Raw genomic sequence first — 21,702 nt, forward strand, 5'->3', positions numbered from 1 at the left:
AGGACCCACAATAAACACAACAATATGTCACAACGTCAGCACGGAGGACCCACAATAAACACAACAATATGTCACAACGTCAGCACGGAGGACCCACAATAAACACAACAATATGTCACAACGTCAGTACGGAGGACCCACCATAAACACAACAATATGTCACAACGTCAGTACGGAGGAGCCACCATAAACACAACAATATGTCACAACGTCAGCACGGAGGACCCACAATAAACACAACAATATGTCACAACGTCAGCACGGAGGACCCACCATAAACACAACAATATGTCACAACGTCAGCACGGAGGATTTTTAATGAATTTATTTGCTAATTATGGTGGAAAATAAGTATTTGGTCACGTACAAACAAGCAAGATTTCTGGCTCTCACAGACCTGTAACTTCTTCTTTGAGGCTCCTCCACTCGTTACCTGTATTAATGGCACCTGTTTGAACTTGTTCTCATTTTGTCTGTCATAGTTGAAGTGTACCTATGATGAAAACTACAGGCCTCTCTCATCTTTTTAAGTGGGAGAACTTGCACAATTGATGGCTGACTGAATACTTTCTTGCCCCACTGTAACATTGGAATCAGTTATAGGAGCCATGTCCCTCTACGGTTGTGAGGTCTGGGGTTCACCAACCAAGAATTCACTAAATGGGACAAATTGAGACTGCATGGAGAATAGTGACGGAGCCCGGTCGTAGTGACGGAGCCCGGCCCGGTCGTAGTGACTGAGCCCGGGCCTGACCTCTCCCTCCTCCTCCCCCCTGTAATAGAGGGCAGTATCCACCAGACTAACCTGGTGTAGTGATGACCTCTCCCTCCTCTCCTCCCTCCCCTCCTCCCTCCTCTCCCTCCCCTCCTCTCCCTCCCCTCCTCCTCCTCCCCTCCCTCCTCTCCCTCCCCTCCTCCTCCTCCTCCTCCCCCCTGTAATAGAGGGCAGTATCCACCAGACTAACCTGGTGTAGTGATTACCTCTCCCTCCTCTCCTCCCTCCCCTCCTCCCTCCTCTCCCTCCCCTCCTCTCCCTCCCCTCCTCCTCCTCCCCCTCCCCTCCTCCTCTCCCCTCCCTCCTCTCCCTCCCCTCCTCCTCCTCCTCCTCTCCCCTGTAATAGAGGGCAGTATCCACCAGACTAACCTGGTGTAGTGATGACCTTTCCCTCCTCTCCTCCCTCCCCTCCTCCCTCCTCTCCCTCCCCTCCTCTCCCTTCCCTCCCCTCCTCCTCCTCCTCTCCCCTCCCTCCTCTCCCTCCCCTCCTCCTCCTCCTCCTCCTCTCCCCTGTAATAGAGGGCAGTATCCACCAGACTAACCTGGTGTAGTGATGACCTCTCCCTCCTCTCCTCCTCTCCCTCCCCTCCTCCTCCTCTCCCCTGTAATAGAGGGCAGTATCCACCAGACTAACCTGGTGTAGTGATGACCTCTCCCTCCTCTCCTCCTCTCCCTCCCCTCCTCCTCCTCCTCCTCTCCCCTGTAATAGAGGGCAGTATCCACCAGACTAACCTGGTGTAGTGATGACCTCTCACTCCTCTCCTCCTCTCCCTCCCCTCCTCCTCCTCCTCCTCTCCCCTGTAATAGAGGGCAGTATCCACCAGACTAACCTGGTGTAGTGATGACTTCTCCCTCCTCTCCTCCCTCCCCTCCTCCTCTCCCCTGTAATAAAGGGCAGTATCCACCAGACTAACCTGGTGTAGTGATGACCTCTCCATGTCCGCTCCCCTCCTCCGCCTCTCCGTCCTTCCCTCCTCCTATCTCTCCGTAGTAGAGGCTGAGGACCAGCTCCATGATCCTGATGAACATGGGCAGCTGCTGGTCTGTGATGGACAGCTTCAGGGACTCCACCATCGTCTGGATCTGACAGGAGGAAGAGGAGGAACAGGAGGAAGAGGAGGAAGAGGAAACAGTTAATAAAGAGAGGGCTCTCCAACCCTGTTCCTGTAGAGAGACGTGAAGACCAGGGCTCTCCAACCCTGTTCCTGTAGAGAGACGTGAAGACCAAGGCTCTCCAACCCTGTTCCTGTAGAGAGACGTGAAGACCAGGGCTCTCCAACCCTGTTCCTGTAGAGAGACGTGAAGACCAGGGCTCTCCAACCCTGTTCCTGTAGAGAGACGTCCAGACCAGGGCTCTCCAACCCTGTTCCTGTAGAGAGACGTGAAGACCAGGGCTCTCCAACCCTGTTCCTGTAGAGAGACGTCCAGACCAGGGCTCTCCAACCCTGTTCCTGTAGAGACGTGAAGACCGGGGCTCTCCAACCCTGTTCCTGTAGAGAGACGTGAAGACCAGGGCTCTCCACCCTGTTCCTGTAGAGAGACGTGAAGACCAGGGCTCTCCAACCCTGTTCCTGTAGAGACGTGAAGACCAGGGCTCTCCAACCCTGTTCCTGTAGAGAGACGTGAAGACCAGGGCTCTCCAACCCTGTTCCTGTAGAGAGACGTGAAGACCAGGGCTCTCCAACCCTGTTCCTGTAGAGAGACGTGAAGACCAGGGCTCTCCAACCCTGTTCCTGTAGAGACGTGAAGACCAGGGCTCTCCAACCCTGTTCCTGTAGAGACGTGAAGACCAGGGCTCTCCAACCCTGTTCCTGTAGAGAGACGAGAAGACCAGGGCTCTCCAACCCTGTTCCTGTAGAGAGACGTGAAGACCAGGGCTCTCCAACCCTGTTCCTGTAGAGAGACGTGAAGACCAGGGCTCTCCAACCCTGTTCCTGTAGAGAGACGTGAAGACCAGGGCTCTCCAACCCTGTTCCTGTAGAGAGACGTCCAGACCAGGGCTCTCCAACCCTGTTCCTGTAGAGAGACGTCCAGACCAGGGCTCTCCAACCCTGTTCCTGTAGAGAGACGTCCAGACCAGGGCTCTCCAACCCTGTTCCTGTAGAGAGACGTGAAGACCAGGGCTCTCCAACCCTGTTCCTGTAGAGAGACGTCCAGACCAGGGCTCTCCAACCCTGTTCCTGTAGAGACGTGAAGACCGGGGCTCTCCAACCCTGTTCCTGTAGAGAGACGTCCAGACCAGGGCTCTCCAACCCTGTTCCTGTAGAGAGATGTGAAGACCGGGGCTCTCCAACCCTGTTCCTGTAGAGAGACGTCCAGACCAGGGCTCTCCAACCCTGTTCCTGGAGGGTCTCACAAGACCGGACAGACAGACGGAAAGACAGGCAGGCAGGCAGGCAGACAGACAGAGACAGACAGTAGGTCTGTGCGTCTCAGACAGACAGAGACAGGTCTGTGCGTCTCAGACAGACAGACAGACAGACAGACCTGTGCATCTCACCTTGATGACAGCAGGGATCTTAGAGTTGATGTTATGGTAGGTAAAGTGGAGTCGGGTCCTGAAGGAACACTTGTAGAGGAGAGGATCCTGGTAGAACTGGATCTTTCCACTGCCGTTCCTCTTATCCAGACACACCGTACAGTCACTGAAGTTGATCACTTTACGAAGCACCAGGTCAGGAGCTGGGGGGGACGGGGAACGGGGAACGGGGGTGGGGGGGGGCAGGGGGGGGACAAGACACTTAGTCAACATATAAATCACATTTATTTATTTAATGAGGCAAGTCAGTTAAGAACAAATTCTTATTTGTAATGACGGCCTACTCCGGGCAAAATCCGGACGACGCTGGGTCGATTGTGCGCCGCCCGGTGGGACTCCAAATCGCGGCCGGTTGTGATACAGACTGGATTCGAACCAGGGTGTCTGTAGTGACGCCTCTTGCACTGAGATGCGCCACTCGGGAGACCAATACACATATTTATCAGTGGAGAAATGCTTGTGTTTCTAGCTCCAACAGTACAGTAGTATCTAACTAAATGCTTGTGTTTCTAGCTCCAACAGTACAGTAGTATCTAACTAAATGCTTGTGTTTCTAGCTCCAACAGTGCAGTAGTATCTAACTAAATGCTTGTGTTCCTAGCTCCAACAGTACAGTAGTATCTAACTAAATGCTTGTGTTTCTAGCTCCAACAGTGCAGTAGTATCTAACTAAATGCTTGTGTTTCTAGCTCCAACAGTGCAGTAGTATCTAACTAAATGCTTGTGTTTCTAGCTCCAACAGTACAGTAGTATCTAACTAAATGCTTGTGTTTCTAGCTCCAACAGTACAGTAGTATCTAACTAAATGCTTGTGTTTCTAGCTCCAACAGTACAGTAGTATCTAACTAAATGCTTGTGTTTCTAGCTCCAACAGTACAGTAGTATCTAACTAAATGCTTGTGTTTCTAGCTCCAACAGTACAGTAGTATCTAACTAAATGCTTGTGTTTCTAGCTCCAACAGTGCAGTAGTATCTAACTAAATGCTTGTGTTTCTAGCTCCAACAGTGCAGTAGTATCTAACTAAATGCTTGTGTTTCTAGCTCCAACAGTACAGTAGTATCTAACTAAATGCTTGTGTTTCTAGCTCCAACAGTACAGTAGTATCTAACCATTCACAAATCTAAAAGTAAAATAGTGGAATTAAGAAATGCAGAAATATTAGGACGGGCAATGTTGAAGTCCGGAGTAAAAATATACTGTAAAAGAGAGAGAAACGGAGAGAGATGGAGAGAGAGAGAGAGAAACAGAGAGAGAGAGAGAGAGAGAGAGAGAGAGAGAGAGAGAGAGAGAGACAGAGAGAGAGAGAGACAGAGAGAGAGACAGAGAGACAGAGAGACACAGAGAGAGAGAGAGACAGAGAGAGAGAGAGACAGAGAGAGAGAGAGAGACAGAGAGACAGAGAGACACAGAGAGAGAGAGAGAGAGAGAGAGAGAGACAGAGAGACAGAGAGACAGAGAGAGAGAGATGTCCAGGCCCTGGCAGTAAATCCATTATCTCTGAGTCCACTTCAAACAGCCAGAGAGAGAAGACATTCTGCAGAGTCACTTGTCTGTTAAGTACCGGGGCATTTAGAAGTGGACAACGTGTTCTCACTAAGGGGTGTTAATGGGCATTTAGACGTGTTCTCACTAAGGGGTGTTAATGGGCATTTAGACGTGTTCTCACTAAGGGGTGTTAATGGGCATTTAGACGTGTTCTCACTAAGGGGTGTTAATGGGCATTTAGACGTGTTCTCACTAAGGGGTGTTAATGGGCATTTAGATGTGTTCTCACTAAGGGGTGTTAATGGGCATTTAGACGTGTTCTCACTAAGGGGTGTTAATGGGCATTTAGACGTGTTCTCACTAAGGGGTGTTAATGGCTTAATGGACAATGACGTTTCTTTAATTACAGTCAACAGTCAACTTAGTCTGGCCGAGACGACCACTTCAAATTCCAAAGGGCCAGAACCAACACGCTGTTCTAAGGCCTGGACCTTGTAATGTAAACGACCCCAGAACCAACACGCTGTTCTAAGGCCTGGACCTTGTAATGTAAACGACCCCAGAACCAACACGCTGTTCTAAGGCCTGGACCTTGTAATGTAAACGACCCCAGAACCAACACGCTGTTCTAAGACCTGGACCTTGTAATGTAAACGACCCCAGAACCAACACGCTGTTCTAAGGCCTGGACCTTGTAATGTAAACGACCCCAGAACCAACACGCTGTTCTAAGGCCTGGACCTTGTAATGTAAACGACCCCAGAACCAACACGCTGTTCTAAGACCTGGACCTTGTAATGTAAACGACCCCAGAACCAACACGCTGTTCTAAGGCCTGGACCTTGTAATGTAAACGACCCCAGAACCAACACGCTGTTCTAAGGCCTGGACCTTGTAATGTAAACGACCCCAGAACCAACACGCTGTTCTAAGGCCTGGACCTTGTAATGTAAACGACACCAGAACCTACACACTTTTCTAAGGCCTGGAGCTTGCAGTGTAAACTACCCCAGAACCAACACGCTGTTCTAAGGCCTGGACCTTGTAATGTAAACGACCCCAGAACCAACACGCTGTTCTAAGGCCTGGACCTTGTAATGTAAACGACCCCAGAACCAACACGCTGTTCTAAGGCCTGGACCTTTTAATGTAAACGACCCCAGAACCTACACGCTGTTCTAAGGCCTGGACCTTGTAATGTAAACGACCCCAGAACCAACACGCTGTTCTAAGGCCTGGACCTTGTAATGTAAACGACCCCAGAACCTACACGCTGTTCTAAGGCCTGGACCTTGTAATGTAAACGACCCCAGAACCTACACACTTTTCTAAGGTCTGGAGCTTGCAGTGTAAACTACCCCAGAACCAACACGCTGTGTATTGTTCACCTAACAACAAGGGTGTGTCACAAATGGTCCCCTAATCCCTATATAGTCCACTACTAGAGTCCTGGTTAACAGGTGTGTTCCCTATATAGTCCACTACTAGAGTCCTGGTTAACAGGTGTGTTCCCTATATAGTCCTGGTTAACAGGTGTGTTCCCTATATAGTCCTGGTTAACAGGTGTGTTCCCTATATAGTCCACTACTAGAGTCCTGGTTAACAGGTGTGTCCCCTATATAGTCCATGTTAACAGGTGTGTTCCCTATATAGTCCTGGTTAACAGGTGTGTTCCCTATATAGTCCTGGTTAACAGGTGTGTTCCCTATATAGTCCTGGTTAACAGGTGTGTTCCCTATATAGTCCTGGTTAACAGGTGTGTTCCCTATATAGTCCTGGTTAACAGGTGTGTCCCCTATATAGTCCATGTTAACAGGTGTGTTCCCCATATAGTCCATGTTAACAGGTGTGTGCCCCCTATATAGTCCACTACTAGAGTCCTGGTTAACAGGTGTGTCCCCTATATAGTCCTGGTTAACAGGTGTGTTCCCTATATAGTCCTGGTTAACAGGTGTGTTCCCTATATAGTCCTGGTTAACAGGTGTGTTCCCTATATAGTCCTGGTTAACAGGTGTGTGTTCCCTATATAGTCCTGGTTAACAGGTGTGTTCCCTATATAGTCCTGGTTAACAGGTGTGTTCCCTATATAGTCCTGGTTAACAGGTGTGTTCCCTATATAGTCCTGGTTAACAGGTGTGTTCCCTATATAGTCCTGGTTAACAGGTGTGTGTGTCCCCTATATAGTCCAGGTTAACAGGTGTGTTCCCTATATAGTCCTGGTTAACAGGTGTGTTCCCTATATAGTCCTGGTTAACAGGTGTGTGTGTTCCCTATATAGTCCAGGTTAACAGGTGTGTGTGTCCCCTATATAGTCCAGGTTAACAGGTGTGTTCCTTATATAGTCCTGGTTAACAGGTGTGTGTGTCCCCTATATAGTCCTGGTTAACAGGTGTGTTCCCTATATAGTCCTGGTTAACAGGTGTGTTCCCTATATAGTCCTGGTTAACAGGTGTGTTCCCTATATAGTCCTGGTTAACAGGTGTGTGTGTTCCCTATATAGTCCTGGTTAACAGGTGTGTTCCCTATATAGTCCTGGTTAACAGGTGTGTTCCCTATATAGTCCTGGTTAACAGGTGTATTCCCTATATAGTCCTGGTTAACAGGTGTGTTCCCTATATAGTCCTGTTTAACAGGTGTGTCCCCTATATAGTCCATGTTAACAGGTGTGTCCCCTATATAGTCCAGGTTAACAGGTGTGTTCCCTATATAGTCCTGGTTAACAGGTGTGTTCCCTATATAGTCCTGGTTAACAGGTGTGTGTGTCCCCTATATAGTCCAGGTTAACAGGTGTGTGTGTCCCCTATATAGTCCAGGTTAACAGGTGTGTGTCCCCCCTATATAGTCCTGTTTAACAGGTGTGTCCCCTATATAGTCCATGTTAACAGGTGTGTCCCCTATATAGTCCAGGTTAACAGGTGTGTTCCCTATATAGTCCTGGTTAACAGGTGTGTTCCCTATATAGTCCTGGTTAACAGGTGTGTGTGTCCCCTATATAGTCCTGGTTAACAGGTGTGTGTCTCCCCTATATAGTCCAGGTTAACAGGTGTGTTCCCTATATAGTCCACTACTAGAGTCCTGGTTAACAGGTGTGTCCCCTATATAGTCCTGGTTAACAGGTGTGTGTGTCCCCTATATAGTCCAGGTTAACAGGTGTGTGTGTGTGTGTCCTATATAGTCCAGGTTAACAGGTGTGTGTGTGTGTCCTATATAGTCCTGGTTAACAGGTGTGTGTCTCCCCTATATAGTCCAGGTTAACAGGTGTGTGTCCCCCCTATATAGTCCTGGTTAACAGGTGTGTGTCTCCCCTATATAGTCCAGGTTAACAGGTGTGTGTGTGTGTCCTATATAGTCCTGGTTAACAGGTGTGTGTCCCCTATATAGTCCTGGTTAACAGGTGTGTTCCCTATATAGTCCACTACTAGAGTCCTGGTTAACAGGTGTGTCCCCTATATAGTCCTGGTTAACAGGCGTGTTCCCTATATAGTCCATGTTAACAGGTGTGTGTGTGTGTGTCCTATATAGTCCAGGTTAACAGGTGTGTGTCCCCTATATAGTCCAGGTTAACAGGCGTGTTCCCTATATAGTCCTGGTTAACAGGTGTATCCCCTATATAGTCCAGGTTAACAGGCGTGTTCCCTATATAGTCCAGGTTAACAGGTGTGTTCCCTATATAGTCCTGGTTAACAGGTGTGTCCCCTATATAGTCCATGTTAACAGGTGTGTTCCCTATATAGTCCAGGTTAACAGGTGTGTTCCCTATATAGTCCACTACTAGAGTCCTGGTTAACAGGTGTGTCCCCTATATAGTCCTGGTTAACAGGTGTGTGTGTCCCCTATATAGTCCAGGTTAACAGGTGTGTGTGTCCCCTATATAGTCCAGGTTAACAGGTGTGTGTGTGTGTCCTATATAGTCCTGGTTAACAGGTGTGTGTGTGTGTCCTATATAGTCCTGGTTAACAGGTGTGTTCCCTATATAGTCCTGGTTAACAGGTGTGTCCCCTATATAGTCCTGTTTAACAGGTGTGTGTCTCCCCTATATAGTCCAGGTTAACAGGTGTGTGTGTGTATCCTATATAGTCCTGGTTAACAGGTGTGTGTGTCCCCTATATAGTCCTGGTTAACAGGTGTGTGTCTCCCCTATATAGTCCAGGTTAACAGGTGTGTTCCCTATATAGTCCTGGTTAACAGGTGTGTGTGTTCCCTATATAGTCCTGGTTAACAGGTGTGTTCCCTATATAGTCCTGGTTAACAGGTGTGTTCCCTATATAGTCCTGGTTAACAGGTGTATTCCCTATATAGTCCTGGTTAACAGGTGTGTTCCCTATATAGTCCTGTTTAACAGGTGTGTCCCCTATATAGTCCATGTTAACAGGTGTGTCCCCTATATAGTCCAGGTTAACAGGTGTGTTCCCTATATAGTCCAGGTTAACAGGTGTGTTCCCTATATAGTCCTGGTTAACAGGTGTGTGTGTCCCCTATATAGTCCAGGTTAACAGGTGTGTGTGTCCCCTATATAGTCCAGGTTAACAGGTGTGTGTGTCCCCTATATAGTCCAGGTTAACAGGTGTGTGTCCCCCCTATATAGTCCTGTTTAACAGGTGTGTCCCCTATATAGTCCATGTTAACAGGTGTGTCCCCTATATAGTCCAGGTTAACAGGTGTGTTCCCTATATAGTCCTGGTTAACAGGTGTGTTCCCTATATAGTCCTGGTTAACAGGTGTGTGTGTCCCCTATATAGTCCTGGTTAACAGGTGTGTGTGTCCCCTATATAGTCCTGGTTAACAGGTGTGTGTCTCCCCTATATAGTCCAGGTTAACAGGTGTGTTCCCTATATAGTCCACTACTAGAGTCCTGGTTAACAGGTGTGTCCCCTATATAGTCCTGGTTAACAGGTGTGTGTGTCCCCTATATAGTCCAGGTTAACAGGTGTGTGTGTGTGTCCTATATAGTCCAGGTTAACAGGTGTGTGTGTGTGTCCTATATAGTCCTGGTTAACAGGTGTGTGTCTCCCCTATATAGTCCAGGTTAACAGGTGTGTGTCCCCCCTATATAGTCCTGGTTAACAGGTGTGTGTCTCCCCTATATAGTCCAGGTTAACAGGTGTGTGTGTGTGTCCTATATAGTCCTGGTTAACAGGTGTGTGTCCCCTATATAGTCCTGGTTAACAGGTGTGTTCCCTATATAGTCCACTACTAGAGTCCTGGTTAACAGGTGTGTCCCCTATATAGTCCTGGTTAACAGGCGTGTTCCCTATATAGTCCATGTTAACAGGTGTGTGTGTGTGTGTCCTATATAGTCCAGGTTAACAGGTGTGTGTCCCCTATATAGTCCAGGTTAACAGGCGTGTTCCCTATATAGTCCTGGTTAACAGGCGTGTTCCCTATATAGTCCAGGTTAACAGGTGTGTTCCCTATATAGTCCTGGTTAACAGGTGTGTCCCCTATATAGTCCATGTTAACAGGTGTGTTCCCTATATAGTCCAGGTTAACAGGTGTGTTCCCTATATAGTCCACTACTAGAGTCCTGGTTAACAGGTGTGTCCCCTATATAGTCCTGGTTAACAGGTGTGTGTGTCCCCTATATAGTCCAGGTTAACAGGTGTGTGTCTCCCCTATATAGTCCAGGTTAACAGGTGTGTGTGTGTATCCTATATAGTCCTGGTTAACAGGTGTGTGTGTCCCCTATATAGTCCTGGTTAACAGGTGTGTGTCTCCCCTATATAGTCCAGGTTAACAGGTGTGTGTGTGTGTCCTATATAGTCCTGGTTAACAGGTGTGTGTCCCCTATATAGTCCTGGTTAACAGGTGTGTTCCCTATATAGTCCAGGTTAACAGGCGTGTTCCCTATATAGTCCAGGTTAACAGGTGTGTTCCCTATATAGTCCAGGTTAACAGGTGTGTGTGTTCCCTATATAGTCCACTACTAGAGTCCTGGTTAACAGGTGTGTGTGTCCCCTATATAGTCCAGGTTAACAGGTGTGTGTGTTCCCTATATAGTCCAGGTTAACAGGTGTGTGTGTCCCCTATATAACAGGTGTGTCCCCTATATAACAGGTGTGTGTGTCCCCTATATAACAGGTGTGTCCCCTAAATAACAGGTGTGTGTGTGTCCCCTATATAACAGGTGTGTCCCCTAAATAACAGGTGTGTGTGTCCCCTATATAACAGGTGTGTGTGTCCCCCATATAACAGGTGTGTTCCCTATATAACAGGTGTGTGTGTCCCCTATATAACAGATGTGTTCCCTATATAACAGGTGTGTGTGTCCCCTATATAACAGGTGTGTGTGTCCCCTATATAACAGGTGTGTGTGTTCCCTATATAGTCCAGGTTAACAGGTGTGTGTGTTCCCTATATAACAGGTGTGTCCCCTATATAACAGGTGTGTGTGTCCCCTATATAACAGGTGTGTGTGTCCCCTATATAACAGGTGTGTGTGTCCCCTATATAACAGGTGTGTGTGTCCCCTATATAACAGGTGTGTGTGTTCCCTATATAACAGGTGTGTGTGTCCCCTATATAACAGGTGTGTTCCCTATATAACAGGTGTGTCCCCTATATAACAGGTGCGTGTGTCCCCTATATAACAGGTGTGTTCCCTATATAACAGGTGTGTGTGTTCCTTATATAACAGGTGTGTGTGTCCCCTATATAACAGGTGTGTGTGTTCCCTATATAACAGGTGTGTCCCTTATATAACAGGTGTGTCCCCTATATAACAGGTGTGTCCCCTATATAACAGGTATGTCCCCTATATAACAGGTGTGTCCCCTATATAACAGGTGTGTCCCCTATATAACAGGTGTGTCCCCTATATAACAGGTGTGTCCCCTATATAACAGGTGTGTCCCCTATATAACAGGTGTGTCCCCTATATAACAGGTGTGTCCCCTATATAACAGGTGTGTCCCCTATATAACAGGTGTGTCCCCTATATAACAGGTGTGTCCCCTATATAACAGGTGTGAGTGCAGACAGCTGACCTGTGATGTCCATGAAGGCTCGGTCCCAGAACTCGTGGACGGTGTAACTCTCAGCAGAGGTGATGTTGACCGACAGGACGATGTCGTCCTCAACGTACTTCAAGATCAGGTTGTTGACCACAATGTTGACGTTGTTCACCACCCGACGGATCAGACTCTGGACGTAGCCTGGAGACACACACACACACACCATTAATTCAGTGTTAATTCCCAGTGAAACAGAGACAAGTGTAATTCAGAGCTTCCTTAAAGAAACATTCCCTGGGAGCTAACCCTGACCCCTGATCTCTACCCTAACCCACCCCTAACCTCTCCTCGAACCCTGATCTCTACCCTAACCTCTCCTCGAACCCTGACCTCACCTCTAACCCTGACCTCTCCTCTTAGACTCTAACCCTGACCTCTCCTCTCCTCTCAGACTCTAACCCTGACCTCTCCTCTCCTCTCAGACTCTAACCCTGACCTCTCCTCTCCTCAGACTCTAACCCTGACCTCTCCTCTCCTCAGACTCTTACCCTGACCTCTCCTCTCCTCAGACTCTAACCCTGACCTCTCCTCTCCTCAGACTCTAACCCTGACCTCTCCTCTCCTCAGACTCTAACCCTGACCTCTCCTCTCCTCAGACTCTAACCCTGACCTCTCCTCTCCTCAGACTCTAACCCTGACCTCTCCTCTCCTCAGACTCTAACCCTGACCTCTCCTCTCAGACTCTAACCCTTACCTCTCCACTCCTCTCAGACTCTAACCCTGACCTCTCCTCCTCTCATCCTCTAACCCTGACCTCTCCTCTCCTCAGACTCTAACCCTGACCTCTCCTCTCCTCAGACTCTAACCCTGACCTCTCCTCTTAGACTCTAACCCTGACCTCTCCTCTCCTCAGACTCTAACCCTGACCTCTCCTCTCCTCAGACTCTAACCCTGACCTCTCCTCAGACTCTAACCCTGACCTCTCCTCTTAGACTCTAACCCTGACCTCTCCTCTCCTCAGACTCTAACCATAACCTCCTGGCTCTGCGTGGGCTCGTAAATAAGCTCAGAGTCTGACATGTTATTTATTGCCACAGTGTGTCCCTTGGACATGAGCAGTTAAATTAGCTAAATATCCAGAAGAAACCAGTGTTGCTCCAGTCCAGCGCCACAAATCTTCAGTGAATTCTCTCTCGTCTTCTCTCGGATGTGGAGCTCAATAGAACCAGAACTATGTACAGCAGCAGGCCTCCACCTCCCTCCTCCTCCTCCCTCCACCACCACCACGCCTCGTAGACATTAGCACCACTCAGGAGACTACATGCTCTCTGAAACATACAGACACTAGCTCCAACCTCCACCTCCCTCCTCCTCCTCCCTCCACCACCACGCCTCGTAGACATTAGCACCACTCAGGAGACTACATGCTCTCTGAAACATACAGACACTAGCTCCAACCTCCACCTCCCTCCTCCTCCTCCCTCCACCATCACGCCTCGTAGACATTAGCACCACTCAGGAGACTACATGCTCTCTGAAACATACAGACACTAGCTCCAACCTCCACCTCCCTCCTCCTCCCTCCACCACCACGCCTCGTAGACATTACCACCACTCAGGAGACTACATGCTCTCTGAAACATACAGACACTAGCTCCCTACTCCTCCTCCCTCCACCACCACGCCTCGTAGACATTAGCACCACTCAGGAGACTACATGCTCTCTGAAACATACAGACACTAGCTCCAACCTCCACCTCCCTCCTCCTCCTCCCTCCACCACCACGCCTCGTAGACATTAGCACCACTCAGGAGACTACATGCTCTCTGAAACATACAGACACTAGCTCCAACCTCCACCTCCCTCCTCCATACTCCCTCAGCTCAAACTCCTCTATCCCACCAACCCTACTCTCCCTCCCTCCTCCATACTCCCTCCACTCCCTGTGCTCTCCTCTCCATACTCGCTCCACTCAAACTCCTCTATCCCACCAGCCCCCACTCTCCCTCCTCCCTCCTCTCCCTCCCTCCACCCTCCTCCCAAACTCCTCTATCCCACCACCCCCACTCTCCCTCCTCCCAAACTCCTCTATCCCACCACCCCCACTCTCCCTCCTCCCAAACTCATCTATCCCACCACCCCCAACTCTCCCTCCTCCCTCCTCTCCCTCCCTCCACCCTCCTCCCAAACTCCTCTATCCCACCACCCCCACTCTCCCTCCTCCCAAACTCCTCTATCCCACCACCCCCCACTCTCCCTCCTCTCCCTCCCTCCTCCCTCCTCCCAAACTCCTCTATCCCACCACCCCCCACTCTCCCTCCTCCCTCCTCTCCCTCCCTCCACCCTCCTACCAAACTCCTCTATCCCACCACCACCCACTCTCCCTCCTCCCCCCCTCCTCTCAAACTCCTCTATCCCACCTCCCCTACTCTCCCTCCCTCCTCTCCATCCCACCACCACCCACTCTCCATCCTCTCCCTCCCTCCTCCCCCTCCTCCCTCCCTCCTCCCTCCTCCCAAACTCCTCTATCCCACCACCACCCACTCTCCATCCTCTCCCTCCCTCCTCCCTCCCCCCTCCCAAACTCCTCTATCCCACCACCACCCACTCTCCATCCTCTCCCTCCCTCCTCCCTCCCCCCTCCCTCCTCCCAAACTCCTCTATCCCACCACCACCCACTCTCCATCCTCTCCCTCCCTCCTCCCCCCTCCTCCCTCCTCCCAAACTCCTCTATCCCACCACCCCCCACTCTCCATCCTCTCCCTCCCTCCTCCCTCCTCTCAAACTCCTCTATCCCACCACCCCCCACTCTCCATCCTCTCCCTCCCTCCTCCCTCCTCTCAAACTCCTCTATCCCACCACCCCCCACTCTCCATCCTCTCCCTCCCTCCTCCCTCCTCTCAAACTCCTCTATCCCACCTACCCTCCTGGATCAGCCTTTATACTGGACTCCTTGGTTAACCATGTCTCTGTAAGGCTGTACCAACTGATCCTGGACCAGCTTTATACTGGACTCCTTGGTTAGAACAGAGGTCCATGAATAGAGGGACTGTTCTGATATTTTCACACGACCAAAACACACATGTACAAAGTTATGTGTGTGTGTGTGTGTGTGTGTGTGGTGTTGGGGTCAGTCAGAAGGTTCCTGTCACACCTGCAGACTGAGCTCTGAGCTGGGCAGTAAAACAGCCTCCTGCTATTTCCACTCTGGATCTAATTTACCTGTTTCACCACCGACCGAGGCCCACTCCCCGCGCCCGGTCAGCCCAGAGCCCTCCACCCCCTTCCACTCCAAACCCCAGCCCTCCACCCCAACCCCCAGCCCTCCACTCCAACCCCCAGCCCTCCACCCCAACCTCCAGCCCTCCACACCAACCCCCAGCCCTCCACCCCAACCTCCAGCCCTCCACACCAACCCCCAGCCCTCCACCCCCTTCCACTCCAAACCCCAGCCCTCCACCCCAACCCCCAGCCCTCCACCCCAACCTCCAGCCCTCCACCCCAACCCCCACCCCAACCCCCAGCCCTCCACCACAGCCCTCCACCCCTCCACCCCAACCCCCACCCCTCCACTCCAACCCCCAGCCCTCCACCCCTCAACTCCAACCCCCAGCCCTCCACCCCAACCCCCAACCCTCCACTCCAACCCCCCATCCCTCCACTCCAACCCTCAGCCCTCCACCCCTCCACCCTGCTCTGTGAGCCTTCGTGCTGCTCTAAACTTCTGTAAACAATTGACCCAGCCAGCACCTGTGCCTCAGCCCACAGGGAGGAAGCCCACTTAAAACTGTTCAACCATAAAATGACTGGAAAAACCAACTTTTACATGAGCTCAGCAACAGACCCAAGTCAAGTAGTCTCCTCTGTGGAATACAGGACCAGACTACTTTACATGAGCTCAGCAACACAGAGCCAAGTCAAGTAGTCTCCTCTGTGGAATACAGGACCAGCTACTTTACATGAGCTCAGCAACACAGAGCCAAGTCAAGTAGTCTCCTCTGTGGAATACAGGACCAGCTACTTTACATGAGCTCAGCAACACAGAGCCAAGTCAAGTAGTCTCCTCTGTGGAATACAGGACCAGACTACTTTACATGAGCTCAGCAACACAGAGCCAAGTCAAGTAGTCTCCTCTGTGGAATACAGGACCAGCTACTTTACATGAGCTCAGCAACACAGAGCCAAGTCAAGTAGTCTCCTCTGTGGAATACAGGACCAGACTACTTGATGAGCTCAGCAACACAGAGCCAAGTCAAGTAGTCTCCTCCGTGGAATACAGGACCAGACTACTTTACATGAGCTCAGCAACACAGAGCCAAGTCAAGTAGTCTCCTCTGTGGAATACAGGACCAGACTACTTTACTTTACTAATGGTTATGGGTCTGAATGGTTCTGGGTCTGAATGGTTCTGGGTCTGAATGGTTCAGGGTCTGAATGGTTCAGGGTCTGAATGGTTATGGGCCTGAATGGTTATGGGCCTGAATGGTTCTGGGCCTGAATGGTTCTGGGCCTGAATGGTTCTGGGCCTGAATGGTTCTGGGCCTGAATGGTTATGGTTCTGAATGGTTATGGTTCTGAATGGTTCTGGGCCTGAATGGTTCTGGGCCTGAATGGTTCTGGGCCTGAATGGTTATGGGCCTGAATGGTTCTGGGCCTGAATGGTTCTGGGCCTGAATGGTTCTGGGCCTGAATGGTTCTGGGCCTGAATGGTTCTCTCTTCTTTCAAACTACCTGTGAGTTCTGACTGCTGAATTCAACACTCAACAAACAAGACCTTCATCCCTCTTCCAAGAGAAATGCCCAAACTTCACTAAACTTTTGCCACAAAGTTGGAAACACAGAATCATCTAGAATGTCATTGTATGCTGTAGCGTTAAGATTTCCCTTCACTGGAACTAAGGGGCCTGAACCATGAAAAAACAGCCCCAGACCATTATTCCTCATCCACCAAATTTTACTGTTGGCGCTATGCATTGGGACAGGTAGCATTGCCCTGGCATTCGCCAAACCCAGATTTGTCCGTCAGACTTCCAGATGGTGAAGTGTGATTCATCACTCCAGAGAACACATTTCCACTGCTCCAGAGTCCAATAGTGGCGAGCTTTACACCACTCCAGCTGACGTTTGGCATTATGCATGGTGATCTGAGGCTTGTGTGCGGCTGCTCAGCCATGGAAACCCATTTCATGAATCTCCCGACCTATATATATAGTGCATAGACCTTGTTAAAACAGAAATGCTTGGCTACTGTTGAACAGGCCCTGTGTAACACAACCACACACTGTATACTATAACTCACACTGTTATAAATCCCCATTTACATCTCCAACTAAGAGTCATGTATTGTCGTCCAGCTGAAAGCAATGGGTGGTGATACAGCACAGAGATTCCCCAGAGCACGGAGGTTTCCCCAGAGCACGGAGGTTCCCCAGAGCACGGAGGTTTCCCCAGAGCACGGAGGTTTCCCCAGAGCACGGAGGTTTCCCCAGAGCACGGAGGTTCCCCAGAGCACGGAGGTTTCCCCAGAGCACTGAGATTCCCCCAGAGTACGGAGGTTTCCCCAGAGCACGGAGGTTTCCCAGAGTGGGTGGTGATACAGCACGGAGGTTTCCCCAGAGTGGGTGGTGATACAGCACGGAGGTTTCCCCAGAGCACGTAGGTTCCCCAGAGGAGGTTTCCCCAGAGGATGTTTCCCCAGAGCACGGAGGTTCCCCAGAGGAGGTTTCCCCAGAGGAGGTTTCCCCAGAGGAGGTTTCCCCAGAGGAGATTCCCCCAGAGGAGGTTTCCCCAGAGGAGGTTTCCCCAGAGGAGGTTCCCCCAGAGTGGGTTGTGATACAGCACGGAGGTTTCCCCAGAGTGGGTGGTGATACAGCACGGAGGTTCCCCAGAGTGGGTTGTGATACAGCACGGAGGTTCCCCAGAGTGGGTTGTGATACAGCACGGAGGTTCCCCAGAGTGGGTGGTGATACAGCACGGAGGTTCCCCAGAGTGGGTTGTGATACAGCACGGAGGTTCCCCAGAGTGGTCTGTGATACAGCACGGAGGTTCCCCAGAGTGGGTGGTGATACAGCACGGAGGTTCCCCAGAGTGGTCTGTGATACAGCACGGAGGTTCCCCAGAGCACGGAGGTTCCCCAGAGCACGGAGGTTCCCCAGAGTGGGTTGTGATACAGCACGGAGGTTCCCCAGAGTGGTCTGTGATACAGCACGGAGGTTCCCCAGAGCACGGAGGTTCCCCAGAGCACGGAGGTTCCCCAGAGTGGGTGGTGATACAGCACGGAGGTTTCTCCAGAGTGGGTTGTGATACAGCACGGAGGTTTCCCCAGAGCACGGAGGTTTCCCCAGAGTGGGTTGTGATACAGCACGGAGATTTCCCCAGAGTGGGTTGTGATACAGCACGGAGGTTTCCCCAGAGCACGGAGGTTTCCCCAGACAGGCTATTTCAACACTGTAAAAACTGCAGTTTACAGGCTGGCTGGCCGACAGCTACACTGTCCATATAGTCCTGAGCTTTTTATTCTCTACAATTTAATTACAGATTAAGAGGTTTACAACGACTCTCACTCTCCATTCCTCAGCTCCTAGCGACTCACTGCTCTACACCCTGGTCTGGGATACAGCTCTACTGGTCTGGGATACTGCTCTACTGGTCTGGGATACTGCTCTACTGGTCTGGGATACTGGTCTACACACAGCTCTACTGGTCTGGGATACAGCTCTACTGGTCTGGGATACTGCTCTACTGTCCTGGGATACTGGTCTACACACAGCTCTACTGGTTGACATGGTAGTAAATGAGTGGTAAGTTGACATGGTAGTAAATGAGTGGAAAGTTGACATGGTAGTAATTGAGTGGTAAGTTGACATGGTAGTAAATGAGTGGTAGGTTGACATGGTAGTAAATGAGTGGTAGGTTGACATGGTAGTAAATGAGAGGTAAGTTGACATGGTAGTAATTGAGTGGTAAGTTGACATGGTAGTAAATTGAGTGGTAAGTTGACATGGTAGTAAATTGAGTGGTAGGTTGACAGAGATTCCCCAGAGCACGGAGGTTTCCCCAGAGCACGGAGGTTCCCCAGAGCACGGAGGTTTCCCCAGAGCACGGAGGTTTCCCCAGAGCACGGAGGTTTCCCCAGAGCACGGAGGTTCCCCAGAGCACGGAGGTTTCCCCAGAGCACTGAGATTCCCCCAGAGTACGGAGGTTTCCCCAGAGCACGGAGGTTTCCCAGAGTGGGTGGTGATACAGCACGGAGGTTTCCCCAGAGTGGGTGGTGATACAGCACGGAGGTTTCCCCAGAGCACGTAGGTTCCCCAGAGGAGGTTTCCCCAGAGGATGTTTCCCCAGAGCACGGAGGTTCCCCAGAGGAGGTTTCCCCAGAGGAGGTTTCCCCAGAGGAGGTTTCCCCAGAGGAGATTCCCCCAGAGGAGGTTTCCCCAGAGGAGGTTTCCCCAGAGGAGGTTCCCCCAGAGTGGGTTGTGATACAGCACGGAGGTTTCCCCAGAGTGGGTGGTGATACAGCACGGAGGTTCCCCAGAGTGGGTTGTGATACAGCACGGAGGTTCCCCAGAGTGGGTTGTGATACAGCACGGAGGTTCCCCAGAGTGGGTGGTGATACAGCACGGAGGTTCCCCAGAGTGGGTTGTGATACAGCACGGAGGTTCCCCAGAGTGGTCTGTGATACAGCACGGAGGTTCCCCAGAGTGGGTGGTGATACAGCACGGAGGTTCCCCAGAGTGGTCTGTGATACAGCACGGAGGTTCCCCAGAGCACGGAGGTTCCCCAGAGCACGGAGGTTCCCCAGAGTGGGTTGTGATACAGCACGGAGGTTCCCCAGAGTGGTCTGTGATACAGCACGGAGGTTCCCCAGAGCACGGAGGTTCCCCAGAGCACGGAGGTTCCCCAGAGTGGGTGGTGATACAGCACGGAGGTTTCTCCAGAGTGGGTTGTGATACAGCACGGAGGTTTCCCCAGAGCACGGAGGTTTCCCCAGAGTGGGTTGTGATACAGCACGGAGATTTCCCCAGAGTGGGTTGTGATACAGCACGGAGGTTTCCCCAGAGCACGGAGGTTTCCCCAGACAGGCTATTTCAACACTGTAAAAACTGCAGTTTACAGGCTGGCTGGCCGACAGCTACACTGTCCATATAGTCCTGAGCTTTTATTCTCTACAATTTAATTACAGATTAAGAGGTTTACAACGACTCTCACTCTCCATTCCTCAGCTCCTAGCGACTCACTGCTCTACACCCTGGTCTGGGATACAGCTCTACTGGTCTGGGATACTGCTCTACTGGTCTGGGATACTGCTCTACTGGTCTGGGATACTGGTCTACACACAGCTCTACTGGTCTGGGATACAGCTCTACTGGTCTGGGATACTGCTCTACTGTCCTGGGATACTGGTCTACACACAGCTCTACTGGTTGACATGGTAGTAAATGAGTGGTAAGTTGACATGGTAGTAAATGAGTGGAAAGTTGACATGGTAGTAATTGAGTGGTAAGTTGACATGGTAGTAAATGAGTGGTAGGTTGACATGGTAGTAAATGAGTGGTAGGTTGACATGGTAGTAAATGAGAGGTAAGTTGACATGGTAGTAAATTGAGTGGTAAGTTGACATGGTAGTAAATTGAGTGGTAGGTTGACATGGTAGTAAATGATTTTGGTAAGTTGACATGGTAGTAAATGAGTGGTAAGTTGACATGGTAGTATATTGAGTGGTCAGTTGACATGGTAGTAAATGATTTTGGTAAGTTGACATGGTAGTAAATGATTTTGGTAAGTTGACATGGTAGTAAATGAGAGGTAAGTTGACATGGTAGTAAATGAGAGGTAAGTTGACATGGTAGTAAATTGAGTGGTAAGTTAACATGGTAGTAAATTGAGAGGTAAGTTGCATGGTAGTAAATGAGTGGTAAGTTAACATGGTAGTAAATTGAGAGGTAAGTTGACATGGTAGTAAATGAGTGGTAGGTTGACATGGTAGTATTTGAGTGGTATGTTGACATGGTAGTAAATGATTTTGGTAAGTTGACATGGTAGTAAATGATTTTGGTAAGTTGACATGGTAGTAAATGAGAGGTAAGTTGACATGGTAATAAATGATTTTGGTAAGTTGACATGGTAGTAATTGAGTGGTAAGTTGACATGGTAGTAAATTATTTTGGTAAGTTGACATGGTAGTATATTGAGTGGTAAGTTGACATGGTAGTAAATGATTTTGGTAAGTTGACATGGTAGTAAATGAGTGGTAGGTTGACATGGTAGTAATTGAGTGAGTGATGGATTCCTCATTACGCCTGCAGAGAGTCTCTCCGGACAGTAAAATGAGTCATAACTTCGGCCTCTCTGAAGTCAGCTCAGAGATGTTTCATTGATAAAGTCCTAACAGATCTGGGTTTACAGCCTCACTCACACGACGACTGTATTGTGTTGCTAAGTGTCGTTGTTAGGGGGCGTGTCATTAGGAGGAGAGAGGTTGGGAATCCCTGTCCTGTGGGACGACTGGAATCCCAAATTACACCCTATTCCCTAGATGGTGCCCTACTTTTGAACAGGATGCACAGGCCTAGGGAATAGGAACGAATCGAGGACCGCGGTGGTCAGACGCCCCTTTTCTGATAAGACCTGTCCTGTCAGTGATTCATCCACCCACTGAGGCCTAGCCCTGCCTGGTGGTCAGCGTGAAGCAGGGGGGGTAGAGTACTCCCTGTGGCCACGGAGCCATCACTCACCTGGGGGCAGGTCTGGGTCGGAGGGGGCGGCCTGCTGGAGGCGACGGGGCTTGGGAAGGGTCTTGGAGCTCTCTGAGGCGCTGCGACTGGTGGAGCTAGAACCACTCTCATGGTCGTCCTGCACAGGAAAACAAACACACACAGAGATTTAATAATCACTTTTGTTTCTTATCTATTTCTCTTGCTTTGGCAATGTGTTTCCATGCCAATAAAGCAC

At 50.1% G+C, this 21,702-nt stretch overlaps 1 protein-coding gene across 1 annotated transcript in view; it reads right to left on the reverse strand.

Annotated features, from left to right (window-relative positions):
* The window catches only part of LOC109888372 (vacuolar protein sorting-associated protein 13B-like), a 300,473-nt gene that overhangs the window by 203,566 nt on the left and 75,205 nt on the right, over window positions 1-21,702 (reverse strand). The window contains 4 exon segments of the mRNA XM_031811830.1: window positions 1,686-1,858; window positions 3,276-3,457; window positions 11,784-11,951; window positions 21,486-21,603. Of these exon segments, the coding sequence (XP_031667690.1) occupies window positions 1,686-1,858; window positions 3,276-3,457; window positions 11,784-11,951; window positions 21,486-21,603 (641 nt within the window).

The sequence above is a fragment of the Oncorhynchus kisutch genome, unplaced genomic scaffold (genome assembly GCF_002021735.2).
Source record: "Oncorhynchus kisutch isolate 150728-3 unplaced genomic scaffold, Okis_V2 Okis02a-Okis13b_hom, whole genome shotgun sequence".
Classification (NCBI taxonomy): Eukaryota; Metazoa; Chordata; class Actinopteri; order Salmoniformes; family Salmonidae; genus Oncorhynchus; species Oncorhynchus kisutch.